This window comes from Pseudophryne corroboree, chromosome 6, assembly GCF_028390025.1.
Source record: "Pseudophryne corroboree isolate aPseCor3 chromosome 6, aPseCor3.hap2, whole genome shotgun sequence".
Lineage (NCBI taxonomy): Eukaryota > Metazoa > Chordata > Amphibia > Anura > Myobatrachidae > Pseudophryne > Pseudophryne corroboree.
In genome coordinates this window covers 590,169,314-590,190,646 of record NC_086449.1, presented here as the reverse complement: position 1 = coordinate 590,190,646, position 21,333 = coordinate 590,169,314, and the positions used below count along the sequence as shown (strand labels likewise).

Here is a 21,333-nt window from a genome sequence, read left to right as displayed (position 1 = left end):
CCACTAGTGCAAATTTTTCCAGGGCCGCTTTTTGTTCCCAATCCGTCCCTGGTTATAAGCACTAATTTGCTGATAGCTATTTTATTAGAATAATAAAGAAAAAGCCATTAACTATGACATTTATTTATTTAGAATTATTTTTACATATTTACTAAGTAGGAGACAGCTTACAGAGGCAGTATGTGCATGTCCTACCAGTTTATACTCCATTCAAAATGGCATATGGTATAGTACAGTAGAAATATTTTACAGTTACATTTGTGCTGACAGTACCAACACAAGCATCCAAATGCGTCCCCCAAACAAGTGCAGCCCCTAGGCACGTGCCTCGTGTGCCTAATGGGAAATTTGCCACTGATTACAGTGATTGATTATGCAATGACTTTACTCCAGGGTTTGAGCTGGCAAAGCTACTGTGTAGTCACTGGAGTGGTCATTCCTTTTCCTTTTAACACATACCCAGATACTTAGTGAATGCAGTAATCTTCCTAAAACAAATGTTTTCGGAGGATTGGCGCCAAAAATAGTTTGATACATCAGCACCATAAAACCTTAAAAAAGGGAACTTGTGCAGGACAATACCTCATACTCATAATATTGTTTACTTGATTTTAGCAGTCTAATGAACACCATTTAAGATTCCTTTCTTTTTCTTGTTTCTCCAATAGTCTCCTCCAAGTCTTTAACTTATTTTAAACAAGTCCTTGTAAAACAGCGGTCTATACAATACAGAATGCCATATGTAGTAGAAAAGATACCAGCTGTAGATAAAAATCTCCAATACAGCATAAGAATATCCAACACCATGTATAAACAGATATATTGCATACAGTATAACTTGTTTGATCAGTAGTTTACATTTTTAAATGTAAGTCTTATGAAGAAATCACTGTGAAGTTTGCTTGAGTAATATTTACATATATAATGGTTATAAAATATTATGGAGAGGATATTACTTTAAGATTGTGTCTGACTATATATTGGCATTATGATTTTGTCCATTACTGTCTTTAGCAAAAAATAACACCCTTCTCAAAAATGACATGTCCAGCCATACAGTATATCAATATATTCATGTGGCCTTAATTTGTGGCAAATTTCCACAACTATGCACAAGACTTTACCAGTATAAAACCTGCTAGTACAGGCAGGTTATCTCTGTCAGTCTTGATCGGACTTGCGTCAGTGGCTTACAGAGGATGTGACTTATATTATGTTACCTCATTTACTGTTGGGAAATGCAGTGGTAGAGGCACATGTTCAGGGGCGTGGCCATTCTTCAGAGTGGGTGTGGCCAGCTGAGACAGAGGCTTGGCTAACCGTTAGAGAGTGCATGGGCTGGGCCGCTTGATAAATATATATAGTAAATACTGCTAGTGCATGCATGATAATGTACCAGATTAATAACAGCAATGCACTGTAGAACTTACTGTATACCATAGTCCTGTGCCGTATAACGTGACATATGTATAGTGCAAGTGTACAGTATGGAAGCCGATTTCTAGAGGTGGGGTGGGCCTCCAGTTTGTAGGGCCCACTGGGGGTTTCACCTGTACACCTATGGGCCAGTCAAGCTGTGTATTGGTAGGATCAAAGTCCCCAGTTGCAAATTTGTACTGTAAATAATATTCTGTAATACAGGGAAGCTGAACAATCCACGTAGTAAATTATTTTTAATGTCTCCAAGTGTGAAGTTTTAAGAAATTGGAATCTAGGTTTTTATGCTCTTTATGGCGGTTGTGACCTGTGTTCTTCTGGTCTCTTGGAGGTCCTGAAAGTTAGAGTGTAAATATTAGTTGTTTTGTACAAGGTTCAAAGAGTCACCAACAGAAACTGTTTACCGGTTGGGAAGGATGGACACTGTTGCTAGATGGCAATCCTATATCTACAACAGATACAGTTTGCAGGTCATAGATTCATGCAAACTACAGTTTGTTCTTCGGGAGGCTGGCAAAAGCTAGTGGGCACAATAACATACTTAGTGGTTGCTATGAGAACTGGTCTTGATAACGTGGTCTCCGGTAGTATTTTGTATGTGTACCAGTGATGTGCAGTCAGGGTAAGCAGGGGAGGCAGAGCCTCACCTGTCATACTCCAGTACACTCTAGAAGTTCTGACTATAAAAATGATTAGAATAATACAAAGAAGATATTTCTAACTTATAAATATCATCTTTGTAATATTCATATCACCGCACCTCACTAGTAAATAATGATGACCAGCATGCTGCATGCATGATAGTCTGTAGTGGTAACCCTTTAGAAGCAGCTTTGGTAGCTGTGGCACCTTGTAATGAGTGACCTTTAAAAGTATTAGTACCAGCCTCTAATATTTCAGGGTCTGGAAGCATGGTAAGGTTTTCTACATATAATAAACAGCTGCTGAATATCTTGCCAGATATCAAAAGTTAAGGACAGGTAGACAGATACTATATAAAGGGTCGGCTCGTCATCATCTTTAATGACATTGATTTCTACTGAGGAATTCTGTAGATGAGAAGTCTTGGTGTGATCGTATAGAATTATGTGGTAACCCTGCGGGGTCTGTGTTAACCAATCTGAGCTGGAAGATATGGATGAGAAAAATGACAAGAACAAATCTATGTTCCATGTAGAGGTGTATTTCGGTGTGGTGGGCCTGAATAAGACTATACCTCATAATAGGTGTATGTAAATCTTATTCTCTGTGAAATTGTGGGACAAAAAACCAGTACAGTGAGAGCTCAACCATATTTTCTAATAGTGGATGAGGTCTGACCTGAATCATATTTGTGTGCCAGCAAGTCTAAGGCTTCATGAAAGAAGAATGAAAGAAGTAGGCTGTGATGCCTCGGCTTTAGAGCACCACTCATTAAATTCTAACAGCATAGCTCTATATCTGGCACTGGTCCAGGGTCTTAAGGATGTACTTATTAAAACTGTGGTGGTAGGAACTAAAGGTAGGTCTGTGGGGTTGGGTATGTGTGTCACAATACCGATGCCAGCTGTAAGATTGGCAGCTAGGGCAAGTGCAACGGAATCCCTTGCGGGCTCGCTGCATTCGCCATGCAGTGGGCTTGGTGGCTAGCTGCATTTGCCACAGGTTCTATTCCCACTCTGTGGGTGTCGTAGACACTCATGAGTGGGAATAGTCCCCGTTGGTCTGTATGCTGACCGGCGGGATTTTAAGCGGGCGGGATGTAGCGGTTGGTATTTTGACTGGCGGTCTCCTGACCACCGGTCACATAACTACATTCCAGTCTGTGAACAACCTTGTAATGTTGCCATCCACATAAATTTGGGCAGTTTGTCCAACTGGTCTATGTTTCCTTGAAAGTATTCTCTGGGGTATCCCAGAGATGGTTTGGGCACTATTCTGAGATGTGATTATTAGGGAAAACCAAACCTTCACTGGCCATATTGGGTTAGACCTTGATATGGTCTGATTTTGTGTAGAACACTCATTACTAAATTGGGTGGAGGGAATGCATATAGGAAAGGGAGTTCTGTCCACTGAATAGACATTGTATCCATCTTCTAGGCACCCGTTGTCCATATTCTGAGCACAAATAGCTATGAGCTGTAGAAGGGGAACAAACAGGTCTATGCCTGGAACCCTGAATGTCTATTATTTTCTGAAATACCGACTTCTGAAGAATCACTTTCTAATGTGAGACTCTCTCTGAAAAGTGCATCTGCTAATTTGTTTGTGTGTCCTGGAATGTACAGATGTGTCCATGATTATCTTGGCTAGTTTGCTGCGCCTAGGCACAACATGATTTATTAACATAAACCCTTCATCTATTGTCAATGGTGCTGAGAGAGGTGGGGAGAGGGTACAAATTACCCGGGCCCAGGTCTGATGGAGGGGCCCAGTGAGGGTCCAGTAGGGGCCCAGGCCACCACCCCCTTACCTAGCAGCAGCAGATGCAGCTCTTTTCCTCAGCCCATCACACACCGCTGTTTACTGGGCTGCAGTGTGGCCATGGAGGTGCTTAAAATACAATTTTTTTCAGTATTTTTTTCTAAGGGTACATGACCACACCTCCTGTGATTAGGCCACACCCCTTTAAAGTACCTGGGCCCATCCCGACTCTTGACTGCCCTGTCTATTGTTCTCAGCTGCAATACAATACATAGAACAATGCAGCAGGGGATTAAGTCATTACAGCAGGGGATTAAGTCTGACTGCCCAGTCCCAGTTAATCCTATTAAAGGTCAAGATAAATATGGACCCATCTGTATGTTACCTTTCATATTATTTCTCTTTCCATTGCCCAATGTCAAATTTCCAATGCCTCTTTGCATAGGGAAATGGAACGTGTTCCTCAAATTTGGCTTATGTAGGATGCTGCTGTCAGGTTATTTAGGCATAGAAGTTCTGTAATATTGTGTAGTTCTAGGGCTAACAATCTCTGAAGAGCTAGTTTTGCTACTCTAACTTCTAGGATATTTATTTATGTGGAAGGTAACATAGTTAATGAGGTTGAAAAGAGGCAAAATGCCCATCTAGTTCAACCTGTATTCTGTATTTAAGATGTGCACATTATAATGCACCAGCTGAAGTAATGGTTTCGTACCAATTGACAACTATATTTCGTACCACTCCCAGATACTTAATGTCAATATATTAAATGCAATAGTCTTGGATACTTTTTTCAACTAGAAAGCTATCCAATATGTTTTTTAATGCATTTACAGAGTCCGCCATTATTACCTTCTCTGGCAGGGAGTTCCAAATCCTTATTACCCTTACAGTGAAGAACCCTTTCCTACGTTTTGTACGGAATTTTCTCTCCTCTAGCCTCAATGAGTGTCCATGTGTCCTATACAGAGTTCTATTAATAAACAACTCCCCTGCTAACTCCTTGTAATGACCCTTTACATATTTGAAGATATTAATAATGTCTCCTCTTAGACGCCTCTTTTCTAGTGTATACATATTTAACCTAGTGAGCCTTTCCTCGTACTCCAGTGTCTCTAACCCTTTAATTAGTTTAGTAGCTCGCCTTTGAACTCTTTCGAGTTCCCCCGATATCTTTTTTATAATATGGTGCCCAAAATTGAACACAATATTCCAGGTGCGGACGTACCAATGATTTGTACAGCGGCAGGATTACATCCTCGTCCCTTGACTCAATACCCCGTTTTATGCACGCACGGACTTTACTTGCCTTCTTTGCTGCATTTTGACATTGTGTACTGTTATTAAGCCTATTATCTATGAGCAACCCCAAATCTTTTTCCACTACTGTTACCCCTATATTTTCCCCATTAAGTGAGTAGGATGCAAGTTTGTTTTTAATCCAAAAATGCATAACTTTGCATTTTTCAATATTGAACCTCATTCCCCATTTAGACACCCAGGTTTCAAGTTTAATTAAGTCATTCTGTAGAGACTCCACATCTATTTCTTAATTACATACCTTACACAGTTTAGTATCATCTGCAAAGATTGACACTGTGCTTTCCAGGCCTATTCCTAGGTTTTGTTTTTATAGACCAAAGTCCTCTTATTGCTTTGTTTTGTGAGAAAGCTCCCTTGCCTTGGTGAGATGCATCTGGGATTATTGTGATCACTGGGGGAGGATCTATTAGTGATCTGGGAGACAGAATGGACATGGTGCTCCAAAAAGAAATTTCTTGACGTATCGGGGAGTTATGTTGATGTGGACTGACCAGTAAGATGACCATGGAGTAGGTCTTTTAGCAGATGTTTGGCTTGTCTGCCGGTAAGGGGAACATAGAAGAACCCTGGTGATAGTGGTATCATCTTCCCAGTTACTATAGCCAGATCCTGAAGAGCTAGATATTGTTTCAGTATAGTTTTGGGAACTGACATTTGAATTGAAGTCCATTTGTCCGTTGGAACCCTCAATGAGAAAGAAGGAGAATCTAGGATAAATCCCATGCAGAGAATCTGGTGAGTTGGAAACAGAATATATCTGTGATGGTTTATAGTGAAACCTACAGTAGGTCCTTTAGAATGGACAATGTCATATCTCTGTGTTCTATGAGAATTAATGGATCTATGTGTGTTAAAAGAAAATCATCCAGGTAAACAATACACTGGACTTATTTTAGGCACATATGAGACAGCGCTGCTTTCATTACCCCTGTGAACCTATAAAGGGTGTTGGACAAACCAAATACCGTTACTGTCTACTTATAGAGATGACCTCTCCATCCAAATCTTAGTAGCCTCTTGTGGTTTGGGAGGATCAATATTAAATGGAAAGCATCTTTTAGATGTATTTTTACACAGTAACCATTTTGCTGAAGAAAAAATGGTACTTGATGGTTGCAACTGCTTTTCATGTGGAACCTTTTGGGTTTCAAAATAGATTTAAAGCTTTTAAATATAACATGGGTCTGAAGGAACCATCTTGTTTCCTTATGGGAAATATCTGAATGTGCCAACCTTTCTGCAAAGGGCTTGAACAGTCTACAGTATTTTGCCTTCATCCAGGCATATATTTAAGGTTTGATTTAACTTTTGACTGCACTGTTTGAGTGGTAGACATTGTTGGTGAGGAAACTGTTTTATTGACAAACTGAGGCCAAATTGAACTGTTTTTTTAACAGCCATTATTCTAAAATTATCTGTTTCCAGTGAGAATGAGAAAATTGAGACCTCCGTTAGACAAGTTCCATGCTGTATGTTGTTTCTCTTGCTCCGAATGAAAATCCTCCTCTCTGAGGTCTGGAAAAGCTTGAATAATGTTGGGTCTTACCTCAGGCGCTAAATGTACGACCCACCTGTGCTAAAGTGCTACTTGCATTCTTGGGTTTATATTTTTATATCTGCAAAGGATTTTCTTGCCTTAAAGTGGGATTTGGACCTTCTAGTATTAATGACATAATTAAACGTTTGACCAATAATCAATGTGGCTCTGCTAATTGCATTAAGTAAGACATATTTCAAGCTACTAAAGTTTCAAGTAAACAAGCTGAATCTCCTTTCTCAACTTTACTAAATGCATATAACAGCGGGCCTACAAGTTTTCTTAAGAATTATATCTAAGGAGTCAGTCAAATATTGGTTACCCACCCATGCATTTAGAGTTTGATGTATGTCAGGAATAAAGAGAAGCAGTTATGTCTAGGAGACCAGTATGGCTTCTCAGAATCCATTTGTTTTCCTTAATTACTGATATTCTGAAAGCCAATTTTGTGAATTTATATACGTCTGAGTTCCACACAGAAAAAAAGAGAAAATGCAGATGCTTACTCTAAATACTAAACACTGCTAATCAGAATAAGTATAATAAATGCTGTAATATAACTTAGAGTACATTTGAGATACTTAGCATAATTTTGGCCATAAATATGGGTCCACTAACCACGACCAGGTGACCACACTAAGGTTCAAGTCCAGGGCATGGGACCCCCAGGCCAGAACCAGTCAACCGCCACAAGGCATCACACTAGTTTGAGGTTTAAGTGTTAAAAAGTGTTCCATTAGTAAGAAGAAGCAGCTATGTGTTGAAAATGTTACATAGGTGAGGGGTAATAACTAAGAGTGTTAAAAGTGTTACATTAGTAAAAAAAAAAAAAAACAATTAGTTGCTAAAAAAAAGGTGCTAGATTAAGTGTTACAATAAAATGCCACAAAGCAGCCAGGCCATACCAACCCAGGGGAGCCTGCGCCCTGAACTCATCCTTAAAACTGACCAAACTGTATAAATGTATTCAGGATTTACCATTCATAAGGAGGGTAGTCACGGAGCGATAATCTAAGCAATCTGACTAGATTGCTTAGATTTTAAGCATGATCTTTCCGTGTGTATCCCCCACAGTGATAGCAGCTTTCGCTGGTGCTAGATTGGCCTGCATGCCGGCACAATCTAGCACAGGCATTCCCAACCACGGTCCTCAAGGCACACCAACAGTGCAGGTTTTAGTGATATCCAGGCTTCAGCACAGGTGACTTAATTAGTAGCTCAGTTATTTTGATTTAACCATCTGTGCTGCAGCCTGGATATCACTAAAACCTGCACTGTTGGTGTGCCTTGAGGACCGTGGTTGGGAATGCCTGATCTAGCAGGTCACTTATTTCACCCGCTGGGTGAAATGAGCGGCCCCCTTGTCCCGTCCCCCCCGCACACAGCACACATTGCGCTGTGTTGAGTGGGGGGAGAGATGTGTGCTGAGCGGTTCGCTCAGCACACATCTCTGGCCACATCTGCCCCTGAATACGGGCTTTAAGGGCCTTTTCCAATATGCAGTCTGTGATTATGAATCACTTTCCCTGTTTTCAGCTTGTCTTCAGGGCTTGCAGCCTATGCCCTCTAGCTGTTACTACAGTAGGTGGCAAGCCCCCAGAACAATAAATACTATACTATTATAGCTATTGGAAGACTGGACTGTTTATCACCTCCAACGTAGTAAAGGAAAATATCTCTATTTGCATGCAAACTTTGTCTTCTCCCTACAGTAACTGGAAGGCATATGGAGCAGCGTACAGGCTTAGAATGTCATCTCAAATTACTCTGTTCTTCCCTTCATTTTATTTCTTGAAATTCTGTATTTGTACAGTTTCAGTATTAATATACATTACAGAGAATAATAATTCAGCCACCTTAAGGATTTAACATACAATGTGCATGACAGATAACTGAATAAAAAAGAGCAACGTCAGCATTGTGCAGTCTACTCCAAATAACTACCATTAGTGCAAACTGCAAAAGGTGCAGCTGACAAATTGTATTGTTTATATCTCCTCCTTATCTGTGTGCTAATTTAATTTAGAAAATACTATTGTATCTAATGGTGCATCTAAGTTTTTTCAGCATATTTTCTTTTTGAACAGATGGGTGAGTCACACGCTTTAAACCAAAGCAACTCTGTGCATCAAGTGGCAGGACAGACGCTTGTGTTGCAGCAAACCCTTACTGGTAAGATCATTCACCTCATTAATTTGTGCTAGGGAAGTTACTATGGGCCTTAGAGTATACAGTACTTCTTAATAATACCATCTCGGAGTTCCCAGAGGGCATGTGCAGGCACAGGGAGATGTGGGGGCATGCCAATCACTTCAATAGTAGCGTCTAGATTCCCCTCATGGAGAGGACCTTTCCCATAGACTCAACCTCACTTCAACTCGGCTCTTCTCACTGCCCAGTGCTGCAATTTGCAGTATAAGAGTAGGGATGCGATTCCTCGCTCGTTGCACCCTCAAGCTCATGGACTACTCCAGGTGGCTGGTCTAGTCTGGTAGGAGTTCAGAAGTACTCAATGAAATTCAGGAGTGAGTCTCCCATACATTCTAGAAGAGTAAGCAACTATGCCATAGAATATAACTAGAGATAATGTACTCCCTTTTTTAAATTATAAACATACTAAAAGTCAGCAAGAGAATGATGACCATATAAAGACATAAGGCCATAGGTGACTTCAAATATCTGTAATCAGGGCCGGACTGGGACTAAAAATAGGCCCTGGCATTTTTGAAGCACACAGGCCCACCTCTGTGACTCCTCCCCTTACTATTCCTGACTCCTCCCACTTATTAGTCTATGCTCTTACAAATATAATTAATATTCTAACAACATACAAGCGTACATCATTTTCTATTAAAATACACACAACCTGTGGTTGAAGTGGAAATTTTTAAGTGGGGGTATGTAAATGTGAAGTTTGTAAATAAGCGCGCGTGCTCCGGAAAAGGGGGCGTGACCACTCAAAAGGGGGCGTGTCCTTCAGTGTAGTTTATCACACCATACACCCCTTATACGCATTATGCACCACAATAGTAGGACCCCTTATACTATCTAGTACTGGTGCCTCTTTCACATTATACCACACAGTATGAGCCGAAATTCACATTATAGCACCCAGTATGAGCCGAAATTTACATTATAGCACCCAGTATGAGCCGAAATTTACATTATATGCCCCCAATAGTGCAGTGCCAGATCCACAATTGCCCCCACAGTGCCAGGTATACAAATGCCCCCACAGTGCCAGGTATACAAATGCCCCCACAGTGCCAGGTAAACAATTGCCCCCACAGTGCCAGGTATACAAATGCCCCCACAGTGCCAGGTATACAAATGCCCCCACAGTGCCAGGTAAACAATTGCCCCCACAGTGCCAGGTATACAAATGCCCCCACAGTGCCAGGTATACAAATGCCCCCACAGTGCCAGTTAAACAATTGCCCCCACAGTGCCAGGTATACAAATGCCCCACAGTGCCAGCCAATTGTCCCCACAGTGCCAGATATACAATTGTCCCCACAGCAGCCAGTGCTGCAGCTACTTACCGCTGCTGCACTGCTACTGCTGCTGCTGCTCCTCCGGGCTGTGAGGGACGGGGGTGAATCAGGAGGGCAGAGCGCCCGCCAGCGCGGCTGTGTCTGGTGCTGCGGCGGCTTCGTTCAAACCAGCCGCCGGTTCGTGAGCTAATCAGAGCTCGCGGACCGGCGGCTTCTGATTGGCTGCCGGTCCGCGAGCTCTGATTGGCTCACGAACCGGCGGCTGGTTTGAACGAAGCCGCCGCAGCACCAGACACAGCCGCGCTGGCGGGCGCTCTGCTCTCCTCTCCTGACAGCTGAGACATGCTGCCGCCGGACTGAGCGGCAGCGTGTCTCAGTGACCGCTGGACCGGCCCAAGTGGCCATCCGCCCTACTGGCATTTGCCAGAAGTGACAGATGGCCAGTCCGGCCCTGTCTGTAATAATCTATTGCCAGCTATTCCAGGACTGTCTCATGTGATTTTACTGTCACCCTGACTATGATGAGAGCTTTTCCTTTGCCCTCTGCCCCTCTTCAACCCTTAGTTTTTTCTATATTCTTTGCCAGAGCCGTCACCGGGTCTGGTGACACCTGGTGCGCACTCTGTACCTCTTGCATGCAGGAGGCACGCTTGCGGCCAAAAAGGTGCATGGCCTAAATTGGAGGGTGTGGCCTAAGTTGGTAAGGGCGTGGTCTCATGTGAGATCCTGGTGACATTACTCTAGGGGCAGCCCAGCACCCTTGAAGATTGCTGGGCTGCTTCCGGAGACCAGTGCCTGCACTGTATGACAGGAGCCGAGTGCTGCAGGAGAATGTCACACTGCAGCACTCTGCTCTTGTAAATGTGAAGAAGCTGACATTTTGGTGTCACCCCTTTCGAGGGTGACACCTGGGTGTGGGCCGCACCCCCCTTCTGACGCCGCTGTTCTTTGCACTCTTCCTTTTCTTCTTGGTATAATTATTGCATTGTCTACAGTATGTCACTCTATTTTCCTGTATGTCAGGATATATTTAGTAAGCTAGACCAGTGGTTCTCAAAGTGTGTGCCGTGGTACCCTGGGGAGCCTCGGGGTACCTGCAGGGGTGCCCTGGGTTGGTGGTCCAGGACCAATTCAAATTATTTATGGTCAATGTAAAAGACAAAACTAGTGCTGGTGGCTATCAGTCATAAAATATGTGGACAAACAGGTTCAAATGTGTGGTGAGGGACAATATTTGCTTCTAAGGATGACATATAAACACAATTTACTTAATTTAATATCTTTCTAAATTTCTGATACTCTAGGGTGCCGTGACCCAAAAATGTTTGGGAACCACTGATTATTTAGTCCTTAATTTTGATTTTAGGCATCCACAATGTTATTACATACCTCCCAACATGACCCTCTCCAGGAGGGACACAATGCTCTGCTTCTGGACTTTTCTCTTAATGTATGATTGCTGACACCTGTGTTGAACAGGTTAATGCATAGGTTCTCAAACTCGGTCCTCAGGACCCCAAACAGTGCATGTTTTGCAGGTAACCCAGCAGGTGCACAGGTGCGTTAATTACTCACTGACACATTTTTAAAGGCCCACAGGTGGAACTAATTATTTCACTTGTAATTCTGTGAGGAGACCTGCAAAACATGCACTGTGTGGGGTCCTGAGGACCGAGTTTGAGAACCTTTGGGTTAATGGATAAGAAAGGTGTTTCAGCACAGGTGAAGACAATCATACATTAAGAGGGAAGCCCAGGAGCAGAGCATTGTGTCCCTCCTGGAGAGGATCATGTTGGGAGGTGTTATTTTCATGATTTTTTTTTTTTTTTTGTACCTGCCTGTAATTTCTTTACTGTTTGTTTTGGTGTTTTATATTATGAACAATGAAATGTGTTTTGGGGAAAAAAATAATTAGATATTTATTAGCCTAGAGTTACAACCAGCAAGCTTATAGCAATGGGATAAAAATCACTACACATACATAATTTAGGAATTCACTGCTGCTGAAAAAGGCAGGTAATCTTCTTTCCTTTAACATGCAGAGATGAAAGACATTACAATCACTGAAGGAAATACAGCTGAACCACAAACTAAGGTAAAGTACAGCGAGCTTTATAAATGAAGTATGACTCATAACATAAATGCCTTATTGTTTCTGGAAACATGGAAATAATAGCCTTTTTATTTTAAAACGTGCACTTAGGACTGTATGCGCTAGTCATTGGCCAACCTATAATGGATTAGGGATTCAGGATTATACTAGTAAACCGGTTATGAGATCACATGGTGTCTGTCACTCAATGCTTCTTTTACATTCACCCCAAAAAAAAAATTATTTTAAAAATGAAGCTTTGCGTGCTGCTCTTTCCCAGCAAATGATGTACGAAGGTAAAAGGATAAATCACTGCCTGTTGCCCCAATTGTAGAACACACTCTGACATATCTGAGTGTACATCCCATTTACCTAAATACCAGACTAAGGAAAGTAAGGTTTCGCCTTAGTCATTTCAGATAGAGTGGTCTACAGCAATATGGTGTGCACATGTTACTGTATGTGCCTCATCGTACAGAACAGGACTTTACTCTTTGTAGAATATTGCGTTTTTGTTTCAACTGTATTATAATAGTGTCAGTGGTACAGTATGTAACAGTCTATTTCAGTTTTTTTCAATTTGCTATGGTCTTTGATGGTTATTCAGGTTGCATGATGCAACCACAATTTCCCCGTTCTCCGCGCCAATATGCACACGCAGGTCCCGTCCTGTGTGTGCGCAGCTCGACTAATGCAAACACATCTACCCCATTGACAGGAAGAAGCGTTTGCGGGGCTGGCGGGGCTGCGACAGACCATTGCGGGGCGGCACAGGGGGAAATGGGGGTGGGTCTGCAGTGTTTTCGAGGCAGCTGCTTGATGCCTCTCCTCTCCTGATCTGTCCCCCTCTGTCCTCTCAGGTTTCCAGCTGCCTCTCCGCCATCTCCTCCTGTATGAGCGCTCTCTGAAGTTCAACATGGACAAAACTGAACTCATTATCTTTCCCCCAGCCAGGGCAACACCCCCTACTAATATCTCTATCACTGTTGACAACAAAATCATCTCCCCCGTTCCCCAGCTCCGTTGCCTCGGCATCACTCTTGACTCCTCCCTCTCCTTTGCACCCCACAGCCAAGCTCTGGCGCAATCCTGTCGGTTCCAGCTACGCAACATTGCTCGCATCAGGCCATTCCTCTCCCAGAGTGCAACTAAACTTATCATCCACTCACTGGTCATCTCACGACTCGACTACTGCAATGTTCTCCTCACTGGCCTCACTTGCTCCCATCTTGCTCCCCTCCAATCTGTCCTGGACTCCGCAGCTAGGCTTATCTTCCTCTCCCGCCGCTTCATATCTGCCACTCCCCTTCGACAAAATCTTTTCGACACTGCGCTCAAACGGGCACTAAAAATCCCATTCCGCTACAGAATCCTCTTCAAACCCCTCACCCTCACATACAAGGCCATCTCTAATTCCACTGCTCCCTACATCTCCAACCTCATCTCCCTACATACTCCCTCCTGCCCACTACGGTCGGCCAATGACCGTCTCCTCTCCTCTGCCCTGGTCACTGCTTCCCATGCTCGAGTTCAAGATTTTGCTCGTGCTGCATCCCTTCAGTGGAGCGCGCTCCCCCGCTCCATTAGACTCTCCCTGACCTTGCAAAGCTTCAAACGGGCACTAAAAATCCACCTATTCATCAAAGCATACCCTTCCGATGCATAACCTAGTCCTGAGGCTGCTCCTCCATCCCCCTGCCTCATGCCTTGAACATCTCTGCTTTGCTTACATACTGCCATCAGGCTACCTCCCGCTTGCTTGCACCTCATGTCATCTGTCTGTCGCCCCTTCCCACTAGATTGTTAGCTCTTCAGAGCAGGGCCCTCTTTCCTCTTGTTGTCAAAGCCCTCTTCTCAACACATTTCACCTGTAGCTCTCTCCTACTCAGTGACCATCTTTACCCGCTTTTTCTCCTGCTGGTAAAGGCTCATCTCTATCTGTGGCCGCCAACCCCAAGTAGTACGATGATTACTACCTCGCTACTTACATCTTAGCTGTATTATGTTTTGAGAATTGTGGTGCTCTTTGTTACCTGTACTCTATTTTTGTTATTTATTTACTGTAATGCTAAGTTTTGTCTCCCTGTACTGTCCTTTGTACGGCGCTGCGAAACACTTGTGGCACATTATAAATAAAATGTAATAATAATAATAATGCCACACGCAGCTGCTCTGATGGAAAAATAGTGTTGGGCTGCCTGCGTTCACAGCCGGGCTGCAGAGGCAAGGGGTTGTCTACAGTTGTGGCAACTGCTATTAAATTGAGGTTGCAGCCGTTGGGCAGGACTTTCAGCATGCTAGGTGGCCTTGCCCTCTGATGGGCAGCTCCCAGCATGCAAAAGAAAGGTTTGCAGTGCTTTTTAGCAGAATCAGCAATCCAGCCTGAATAACCCCCCTTGTCCTCTTCGCAGGCATATCTATTTTACCCCAGTAATATTCAATTTATGATAGGTATAGTTGGTTTTTATAATGTTGTATTCAGAAGCAGTCTCTTTCAAAAATAATTTAACACCACTCCCAGCCTGTTACGCTTTCATAGTCCTTATTTATTGATCAACTTAAAAATAAAAATAAATCAAATGCAAATAAAAAAAATAAAATTAAAATAAAGAGAACTGTTTTAATTTTCATGTTATTGTCTATTTTGTGTTTCCACAAAGAGGTAAATGGGAAATGTATGTTTGGGGCATATACCCTAACAGTGGAAATTAGTAGCTGCAGAAAAATTGTCAACAAAATAATCCAACCTGTTTCTTAATAAAAGCAGAGCTCAATTAGATATTGATTTTAATAGTACTAGTTGAGTCTCCCATATCCGAAAATCCAATATAAAAATATTTGGAGATCCAAAATTTTTGGAGTGCGGATGAGAAAGTTAAATTTCTGCTTTCTGATGGTTCAATGTACACAAACATTGTTTCATGCACAAAAATAAAAATATTTTTGTATAAAATGACCTTCAGGCTATGTTTAAGGGTGTACATTACATGAAACATAAATTAATTTCATGGTCAGAATTGGTCCTGTCCCCGTTATATCATTATGGTATGCAAATATTCCAAAATATTGAAAAATTGCGATATTCAAGATACTTCTGGTCCCAAGATATTAGGAATAAGGGAGTCTCAACCTGTATATACCAAAGCAAACCCAACCTCTCATTAAATTTATACAGATAGAACCTGTGAATGAAAAGCCTGGAGAACATATGGCAAGGTCAGACCTTCAGCATCAGACACAAGCAGAGTATATCAATGCGAATGACAGCTCACTATTGAATAGCCCTAGCAGACTTCCACAAGTCAGACACAAAGTTTATCCACACAACTATGACATTGAAGGTATGTTTAAAATGATTACTTTATGGATTTAAATATTACATAGTGATTAGAGGTAAAGTTAGGGCAACAATTTTGGATATGATATACTATAGGATTGAAATCACTACCTTACCTGTTACTAGTTGTCAGGACATCTGAGGATATAATACTACTACTACTACTACTACTACTACTACTACTACACACCATAGACAACCAAACTTTAACTTGTTACTGGTATTTTATTTCCATAGGATTAGTAGAAATGCTTAACAGAGTCCAGAGCAGCCGGGCAGATGACCAGCGTGGGTTGCTATGTAAGCAGCACCTTGTTCTACCTGACTTCCTGAAAATCCAGACAGAGGACAAATGTGATCATTGCCACATGGACTGCCAGGACAATGCCACAGAGCTTCCAAAGGCTGCCTCATCCTGTCCAGATGTTTCTGCTGCAAACTACCAAGAGCAAATTCAAGACACCAACTTGCCATGTCCAGAAGGAGCATGCCCCCCATATTTTCACACCCATGATACAAGTAACTCCACTGCTGACAAGGACATAGTCCCAGCAGTGACAATTTCCAGTATGGACTCTGAGCCAACCGTCAGCAATGACCAAATTTGTACAGAAGATGAAAGTTGTGCTTTGTAATTAATGACAGTGCTTCGTATTTATTTCGCTCCCAGGAGAAGGATGCTGGATACAAATGTGATCCAGGAAGATGCAGGGACTTGCTGCAGATATACACATTCAGTGAGGGTTGAATCAAACCTGTTTTCTATGAACAAGACCAATCAACAATTACATGGGAGATCTGTACGCAGACCATGTCATAGATGTAAGAGGCTTACAAGCTCTATCCTTTTGTCTAATGGCAGCTAACGTTGACACGCAGTGGGTCTTCTTCACTAATGTCAGAATTGTGAGACAGAGGCTGTGTACAGTAGTTCATATTATTACTTGGATAATTGTTCGGATACTATTCAAACATGGCTTTGTGATCTCGTGTCCATTTTCTATCTCATTCATTCATAAGTTACAAACACTAACACTTATGTTTATTTCTCCATTATATTGGTGCCTTTGAAGCAAGAAGACAGACAAAATAAAATTATTTATTTCACAGTGGTTCCCATAGATTGATGTAGTGTAAGCAGACTTCAGCTCAAATGCATGTTTTACGTAGTTCATTGATCACTTTCCTTCCTCGTTGCCAAATGATAGACACTTACAAATTTACTAAGATGGGAGGTCTATTTAAGATGGGATGTTGTCCATAGCAACCAATCAGATTCTACTTCTCATTTATCTGGCACCTTCTAGAAGATAATACCTAGAATCTGATTGGTTGGTATGGGCAACATCCCATCTTAAATAGAACTCCCATTTTAGTAAATTTACCCCTTAAGGGCCCCATACACTTATGCAACATGTCGGACCCTCATGTCACTGGCGATGCTCACGGGAACGCACATCGGATCGGAAACACTTCCAAAATGCCCGATTTCACCTGATATATCGAGCCAAATGCCCGAAATCGGATGAAATCGGGCATTATCGTTCTAGTGTATGGGGCCCTTTACTTCCCCTGAAGCAGGTCAGTTACTATAGCAGATACTGGTTCTAAATTTGAACAAATTAAAGCCAGGTTAGTTGGGGGAGGTCCAAAGTAACCAGAAGAAACCACAATATAACTTAAAGCCCAGAGAAAGAGAGGTTCATCCCTCTCTCTGATATCACAAATACAGTTAATCTGTGCTAGCCACAATTATATATAAAAGCATTATAGCTGTTTTTTTTAATGATTTTAAGTAGCACAGAATGTGAACTAGTCGCTAAAGCCCCCTAACAGTTCCAACAACTATCATTAGAACCATTTGTACAGTCTCATAGGCAATAAAGAAGTTTGACATCAATGGTGAATTATCAAGACTTAATATTTGCGGCTTCTTTGCCCGTGGTGGATCCGCATGAAAACCCAGATGGATAACATGCCAAATATAAAACAAATGTAAGTCAATGAGACCAATCGAACTTATGCAGTTGTGGTTTATTTTGTTATTGTAAACACAGCAGGCTCCAGTTCCGCTGCTGATACTCTGAATTTACATCTGTGTACAATCTGCATAAAGAAATACATTGCAGCTTTTTTAGGCATTCAATCTTCTTCCATATGTGTCAAATAATTTCTATAATCAAAAACCTATTTTCTTATTTTGCTACTGGCAACAACATACACGTGGAAAGGGAGGGGGGTAATTCAGTAGAATAGGAAATACCAGAAGAAAGAAACCTTGGGTAAAGTTAGTATTATATTTCTATTACAGTCAGTATAATGCCGCTATTAACTGGGATTTTCGTTTGAGCGAAAACAGTTCTTAACGTAACGTACAGTATTTAATGCTGCCTACTGAGTATGTAGCCTTCCCAAATATACCACTAGTGGATCTTGCAAAAAAATATATACAGTATGGTAAACAGATATATGGATAAATGAAGTGTAAATTACATCATTCTTTTAAATGCATACTCTTTATAAAATATAAGCTATAATGTATAGGCTATTTTTTTATTTCTCTCAAAATGTTTTTCATGTTTTAAAGTTACAAAAAGTATTGTATTATAAAATAGGGCCCGATTCGTGTTTGGAAGTAAAACAAAAAAGCAAGCAAATGGGCAAAACCCATGTTGCGCTACAGGTGGGGCAGATGTAACGTGCAGATGAGATTTACATTGGGGTGGGGTCAGGGGCGATTTAAGAGAGGAGGAGGCCTGTGTTCAGCCTCCTCCGTTCGGGCCCCCTCCTCTCTGCCCGGAGCGCTGTAGAGTCTGAGCACTAGAGGGCACAGACTCTACTGTGCATGCGCAGATCTCCGGGAAAATGGCGCGGTGGCCATTTTCCCTGAGAAATCTCTGCTGCGCATGCGCAGAACTCCATGAAAATGGCCGCTGAGCCATTTTCACTGTGTTCTAACAGCGCTGCATATGCCGGTGCTGGACTTCGGAGGGGTGAGTATTTTAAAAATGGGTGCAGTGTGTGCGGTGGGGGCCCCCTCTGGACTCAGGGGCCCGTGTGCACCGCACACACTGCACCCATTATAGAAATGCCAGTGGGTGGGGTGTGTTCAAACTGAAATCTAAAATAGCAGTGTAAAAATGAAGCTGTCTAACATTTGTGGGCTACATGCAAAAGCAGCCAGTATTTACCCTGCATAACAAAAATATAACCCACTCAAAGCTAAATCTCTGCACATGTTACATCAACCCCACCTGCAGTGCAACATGGTTTTGCCCAGTTGCTTGCCTTTTTGCTTTATTTACAAATATGAATCAGGCCCATAGTACAATACAATCCTTCTGTACGGCTATTACCAGCATGGAAGCAAATACAACATGTTACAATGAGACACTTTAGCAGCTTATACAAATAAATGTGATAGCTTACTTTGTGTAACAACTGTATATACTGTACAACAAACATAAAAAATGTAGTAAAGCTTTAGCATTTTCACTATGACTACCACATGTCCTTTTCCTATTAGAATGTAAGTTCTCTTAGAGCAGGACCCTCCCTACCCTTTGTTTTCATGTCTGCATTTATTTTGTCAACCTTGTATGTCCCTATTTAATACAGGTATATGTCCTGTTTTTACCTAATGTCTGGCACTGTGCAATTTACAAATATAATAATAATAATAATAATAATAATATCAGTGATCATTATTCCAAGTGGTAGGGACTGGCTGGTAAAGTTTAGTGACTAGCACAAAATACATCCCTCTAATCCTTCACCTGTGGCACCCAGCTCTACCTGAGATTTGTTTGTCATAGTTTGTAATGGCATCCGGACTGTGGGTCGACACCCTTTGGTCGACAGTGAAATAGGTCAACATGACCATTAAGTCAACATGAACAAGGTCGACGTGCAAAAAGGTCGACATGAGTTTTTCAAATTTTTTTTCTTTTTTTGAACTTTTTCATACTTTACGATCCACGTGGACTACGATTGGGAACGGTAACCTGTGCCGAGTGCAGCGGTAGCGGAGCGAGGCACCTTGCCCGAAGCATGGCGAGCGAAGCGTGCCATGCGAGGGTACACGGTGCACTAATTGGGGTTCCTGGTCACTTTACGAAGAAAACGACGCCAAAAAAACATGAAAAATGCATGTCGACCTTTTTTCATGTCGACATAATGGCCGTGTCGACCTAGTTCTAGTGCCGACCTAGCCACTGTCGACCACTAGGTGTCAACCTAATGGGTGTCGACCTAGATACTGTCGACCCTGAGTCCCATACCCGTTTGTAATGCTTGTTTAATGTGCTGCTGATATGTTATTACGGATAGGTGTCTTTTCCTTTAAATGCATCATTTGAACTTATTAATGAGATTAAGTATAAAGGGGGTCATTCCGAGTTGTTCGCTCTGTATTTTTTTTCGCATCGCAGCGATTTTCCGCTTAGTGCGCATGCGCAATGTCCGCAGTGCGACTGCGCCAAGTAAATTTGCTATGCAGTTAGGAATTTTACTCATGGCTTTTTCATCATTCTGGTGATCGTAGTGTGATTGACAGGAAGTGGGTGTTACTGGGCGGAAACTGGCCGTATTATGGGTGTGTGCGGAAAAACGCTACCGTTTCTGGGAAAAACGCGGGAGTGGCTGGAGAAACGGAGGAGTGTCTGGGCGAACGCTGGGTGTGTTTGTGACGTCAAACCAGGAACGACAAGCACTGAACTGATCGCAGATGCCGAGTAAGTCTGGAGCTACTCAGAAACTGCTAAGAGAGGTGTAATCGCAATATTGCGAATACGTCGTTCGCAATTTTAAGAAGCTAAGATTCACTCCCAGTAGGCGGCGGCTTAGCGTGAGTAAATCTGCTAAAAGCAGCTTGCGAGCGAACAACTCGGAATGAGGGCCAATGTTTGGCTCTTTTGCACATTAGAAGGCCACCCAATGGGTTCCCAGAAGTGTGTCATGTTGCCTATCACTGTTCTATTCCCCACTGCCTGTAGCAATAAGTTGATCAGCACTGATTGCTGATTGACTGTATTGGGTTACTACGTATTTTCACTTTTTGGTTCAAAACCCGCACTGAATTGCACACTATTTTGTAAGGGTGCGGGATAATTGGCAACTCAATTATACGGTTATTGTATTTTTTGTGCAGGAGCAAAATTTACCTAACAGGCAGATTTTCAGTCAGTGGCGTGCGGTGAGGTCAGTGGCTGGTGAGGCACTACAGCCATAATGTCAGCTGAATCCTGCCAATGACCCCTACCGCCGTTGAGCTGATGCCTGTTACTGCCTCTGAGCCGCTGCTCGCTGCCACCGCCAATGGCTTACAAACTCGCCCACCATCAACTGATCCAGCCCTCCGCCACTAATTTGTATCTCAGTCCGATGCCGCCAATGCCCGCTGCCTGCCTGCTCATCATACTTGTGATATATTGTAAATTTTTATAGAAAAAATAAATAAAAATTAGTGTTTGGGACTGGGAAGGGAGTGGGAGGAGGACATGAATGCAATTTTGTTGTCCAGGGCTTCCATTAACTTAATGGAGAAGGGTCTGAATGGGTTAAAAATGTAAAAAAAATGCGTAAGATCCCCCCACCTAAGTACAACCAGCCTCGGGCTCTTTGAGCCGGTCCTGGTTGTTTAAATACTGGGAAAAAAATTGGACAGGGGTTCCCCGTATTTAGGCAACCAGCACCAGGCTCTTAGTCC

General features: G+C 42.3%; 1 protein-coding gene across 2 annotated transcripts in view; it reads left to right on the top strand.

Annotated features, from left to right (window-relative positions):
- RGS14 (regulator of G protein signaling 14) overlaps positions 1-18,257 on the top strand; it is a 215,909-nt gene extending 197,652 nt beyond the window's left edge. For both annotated transcript variants that reach the window (XM_063927993.1, XM_063927994.1), the window contains 4 exons: positions 8,791-8,875; positions 12,240-12,292; positions 15,465-15,630; positions 15,864-18,257. In XM_063927993.1, the coding sequence (XP_063784063.1) occupies positions 8,791-8,875; positions 12,240-12,292; positions 15,465-15,630; positions 15,864-16,261 (702 nt within the window). In that variant the 3' untranslated portion in view covers positions 16,262-18,257. The remainder of the gene's footprint in view (positions 1-8,790; positions 8,876-12,239; positions 12,293-15,464; positions 15,631-15,863) is intronic.
- Positions 18,258-21,333: the final 3,076 nt, after the last annotated feature.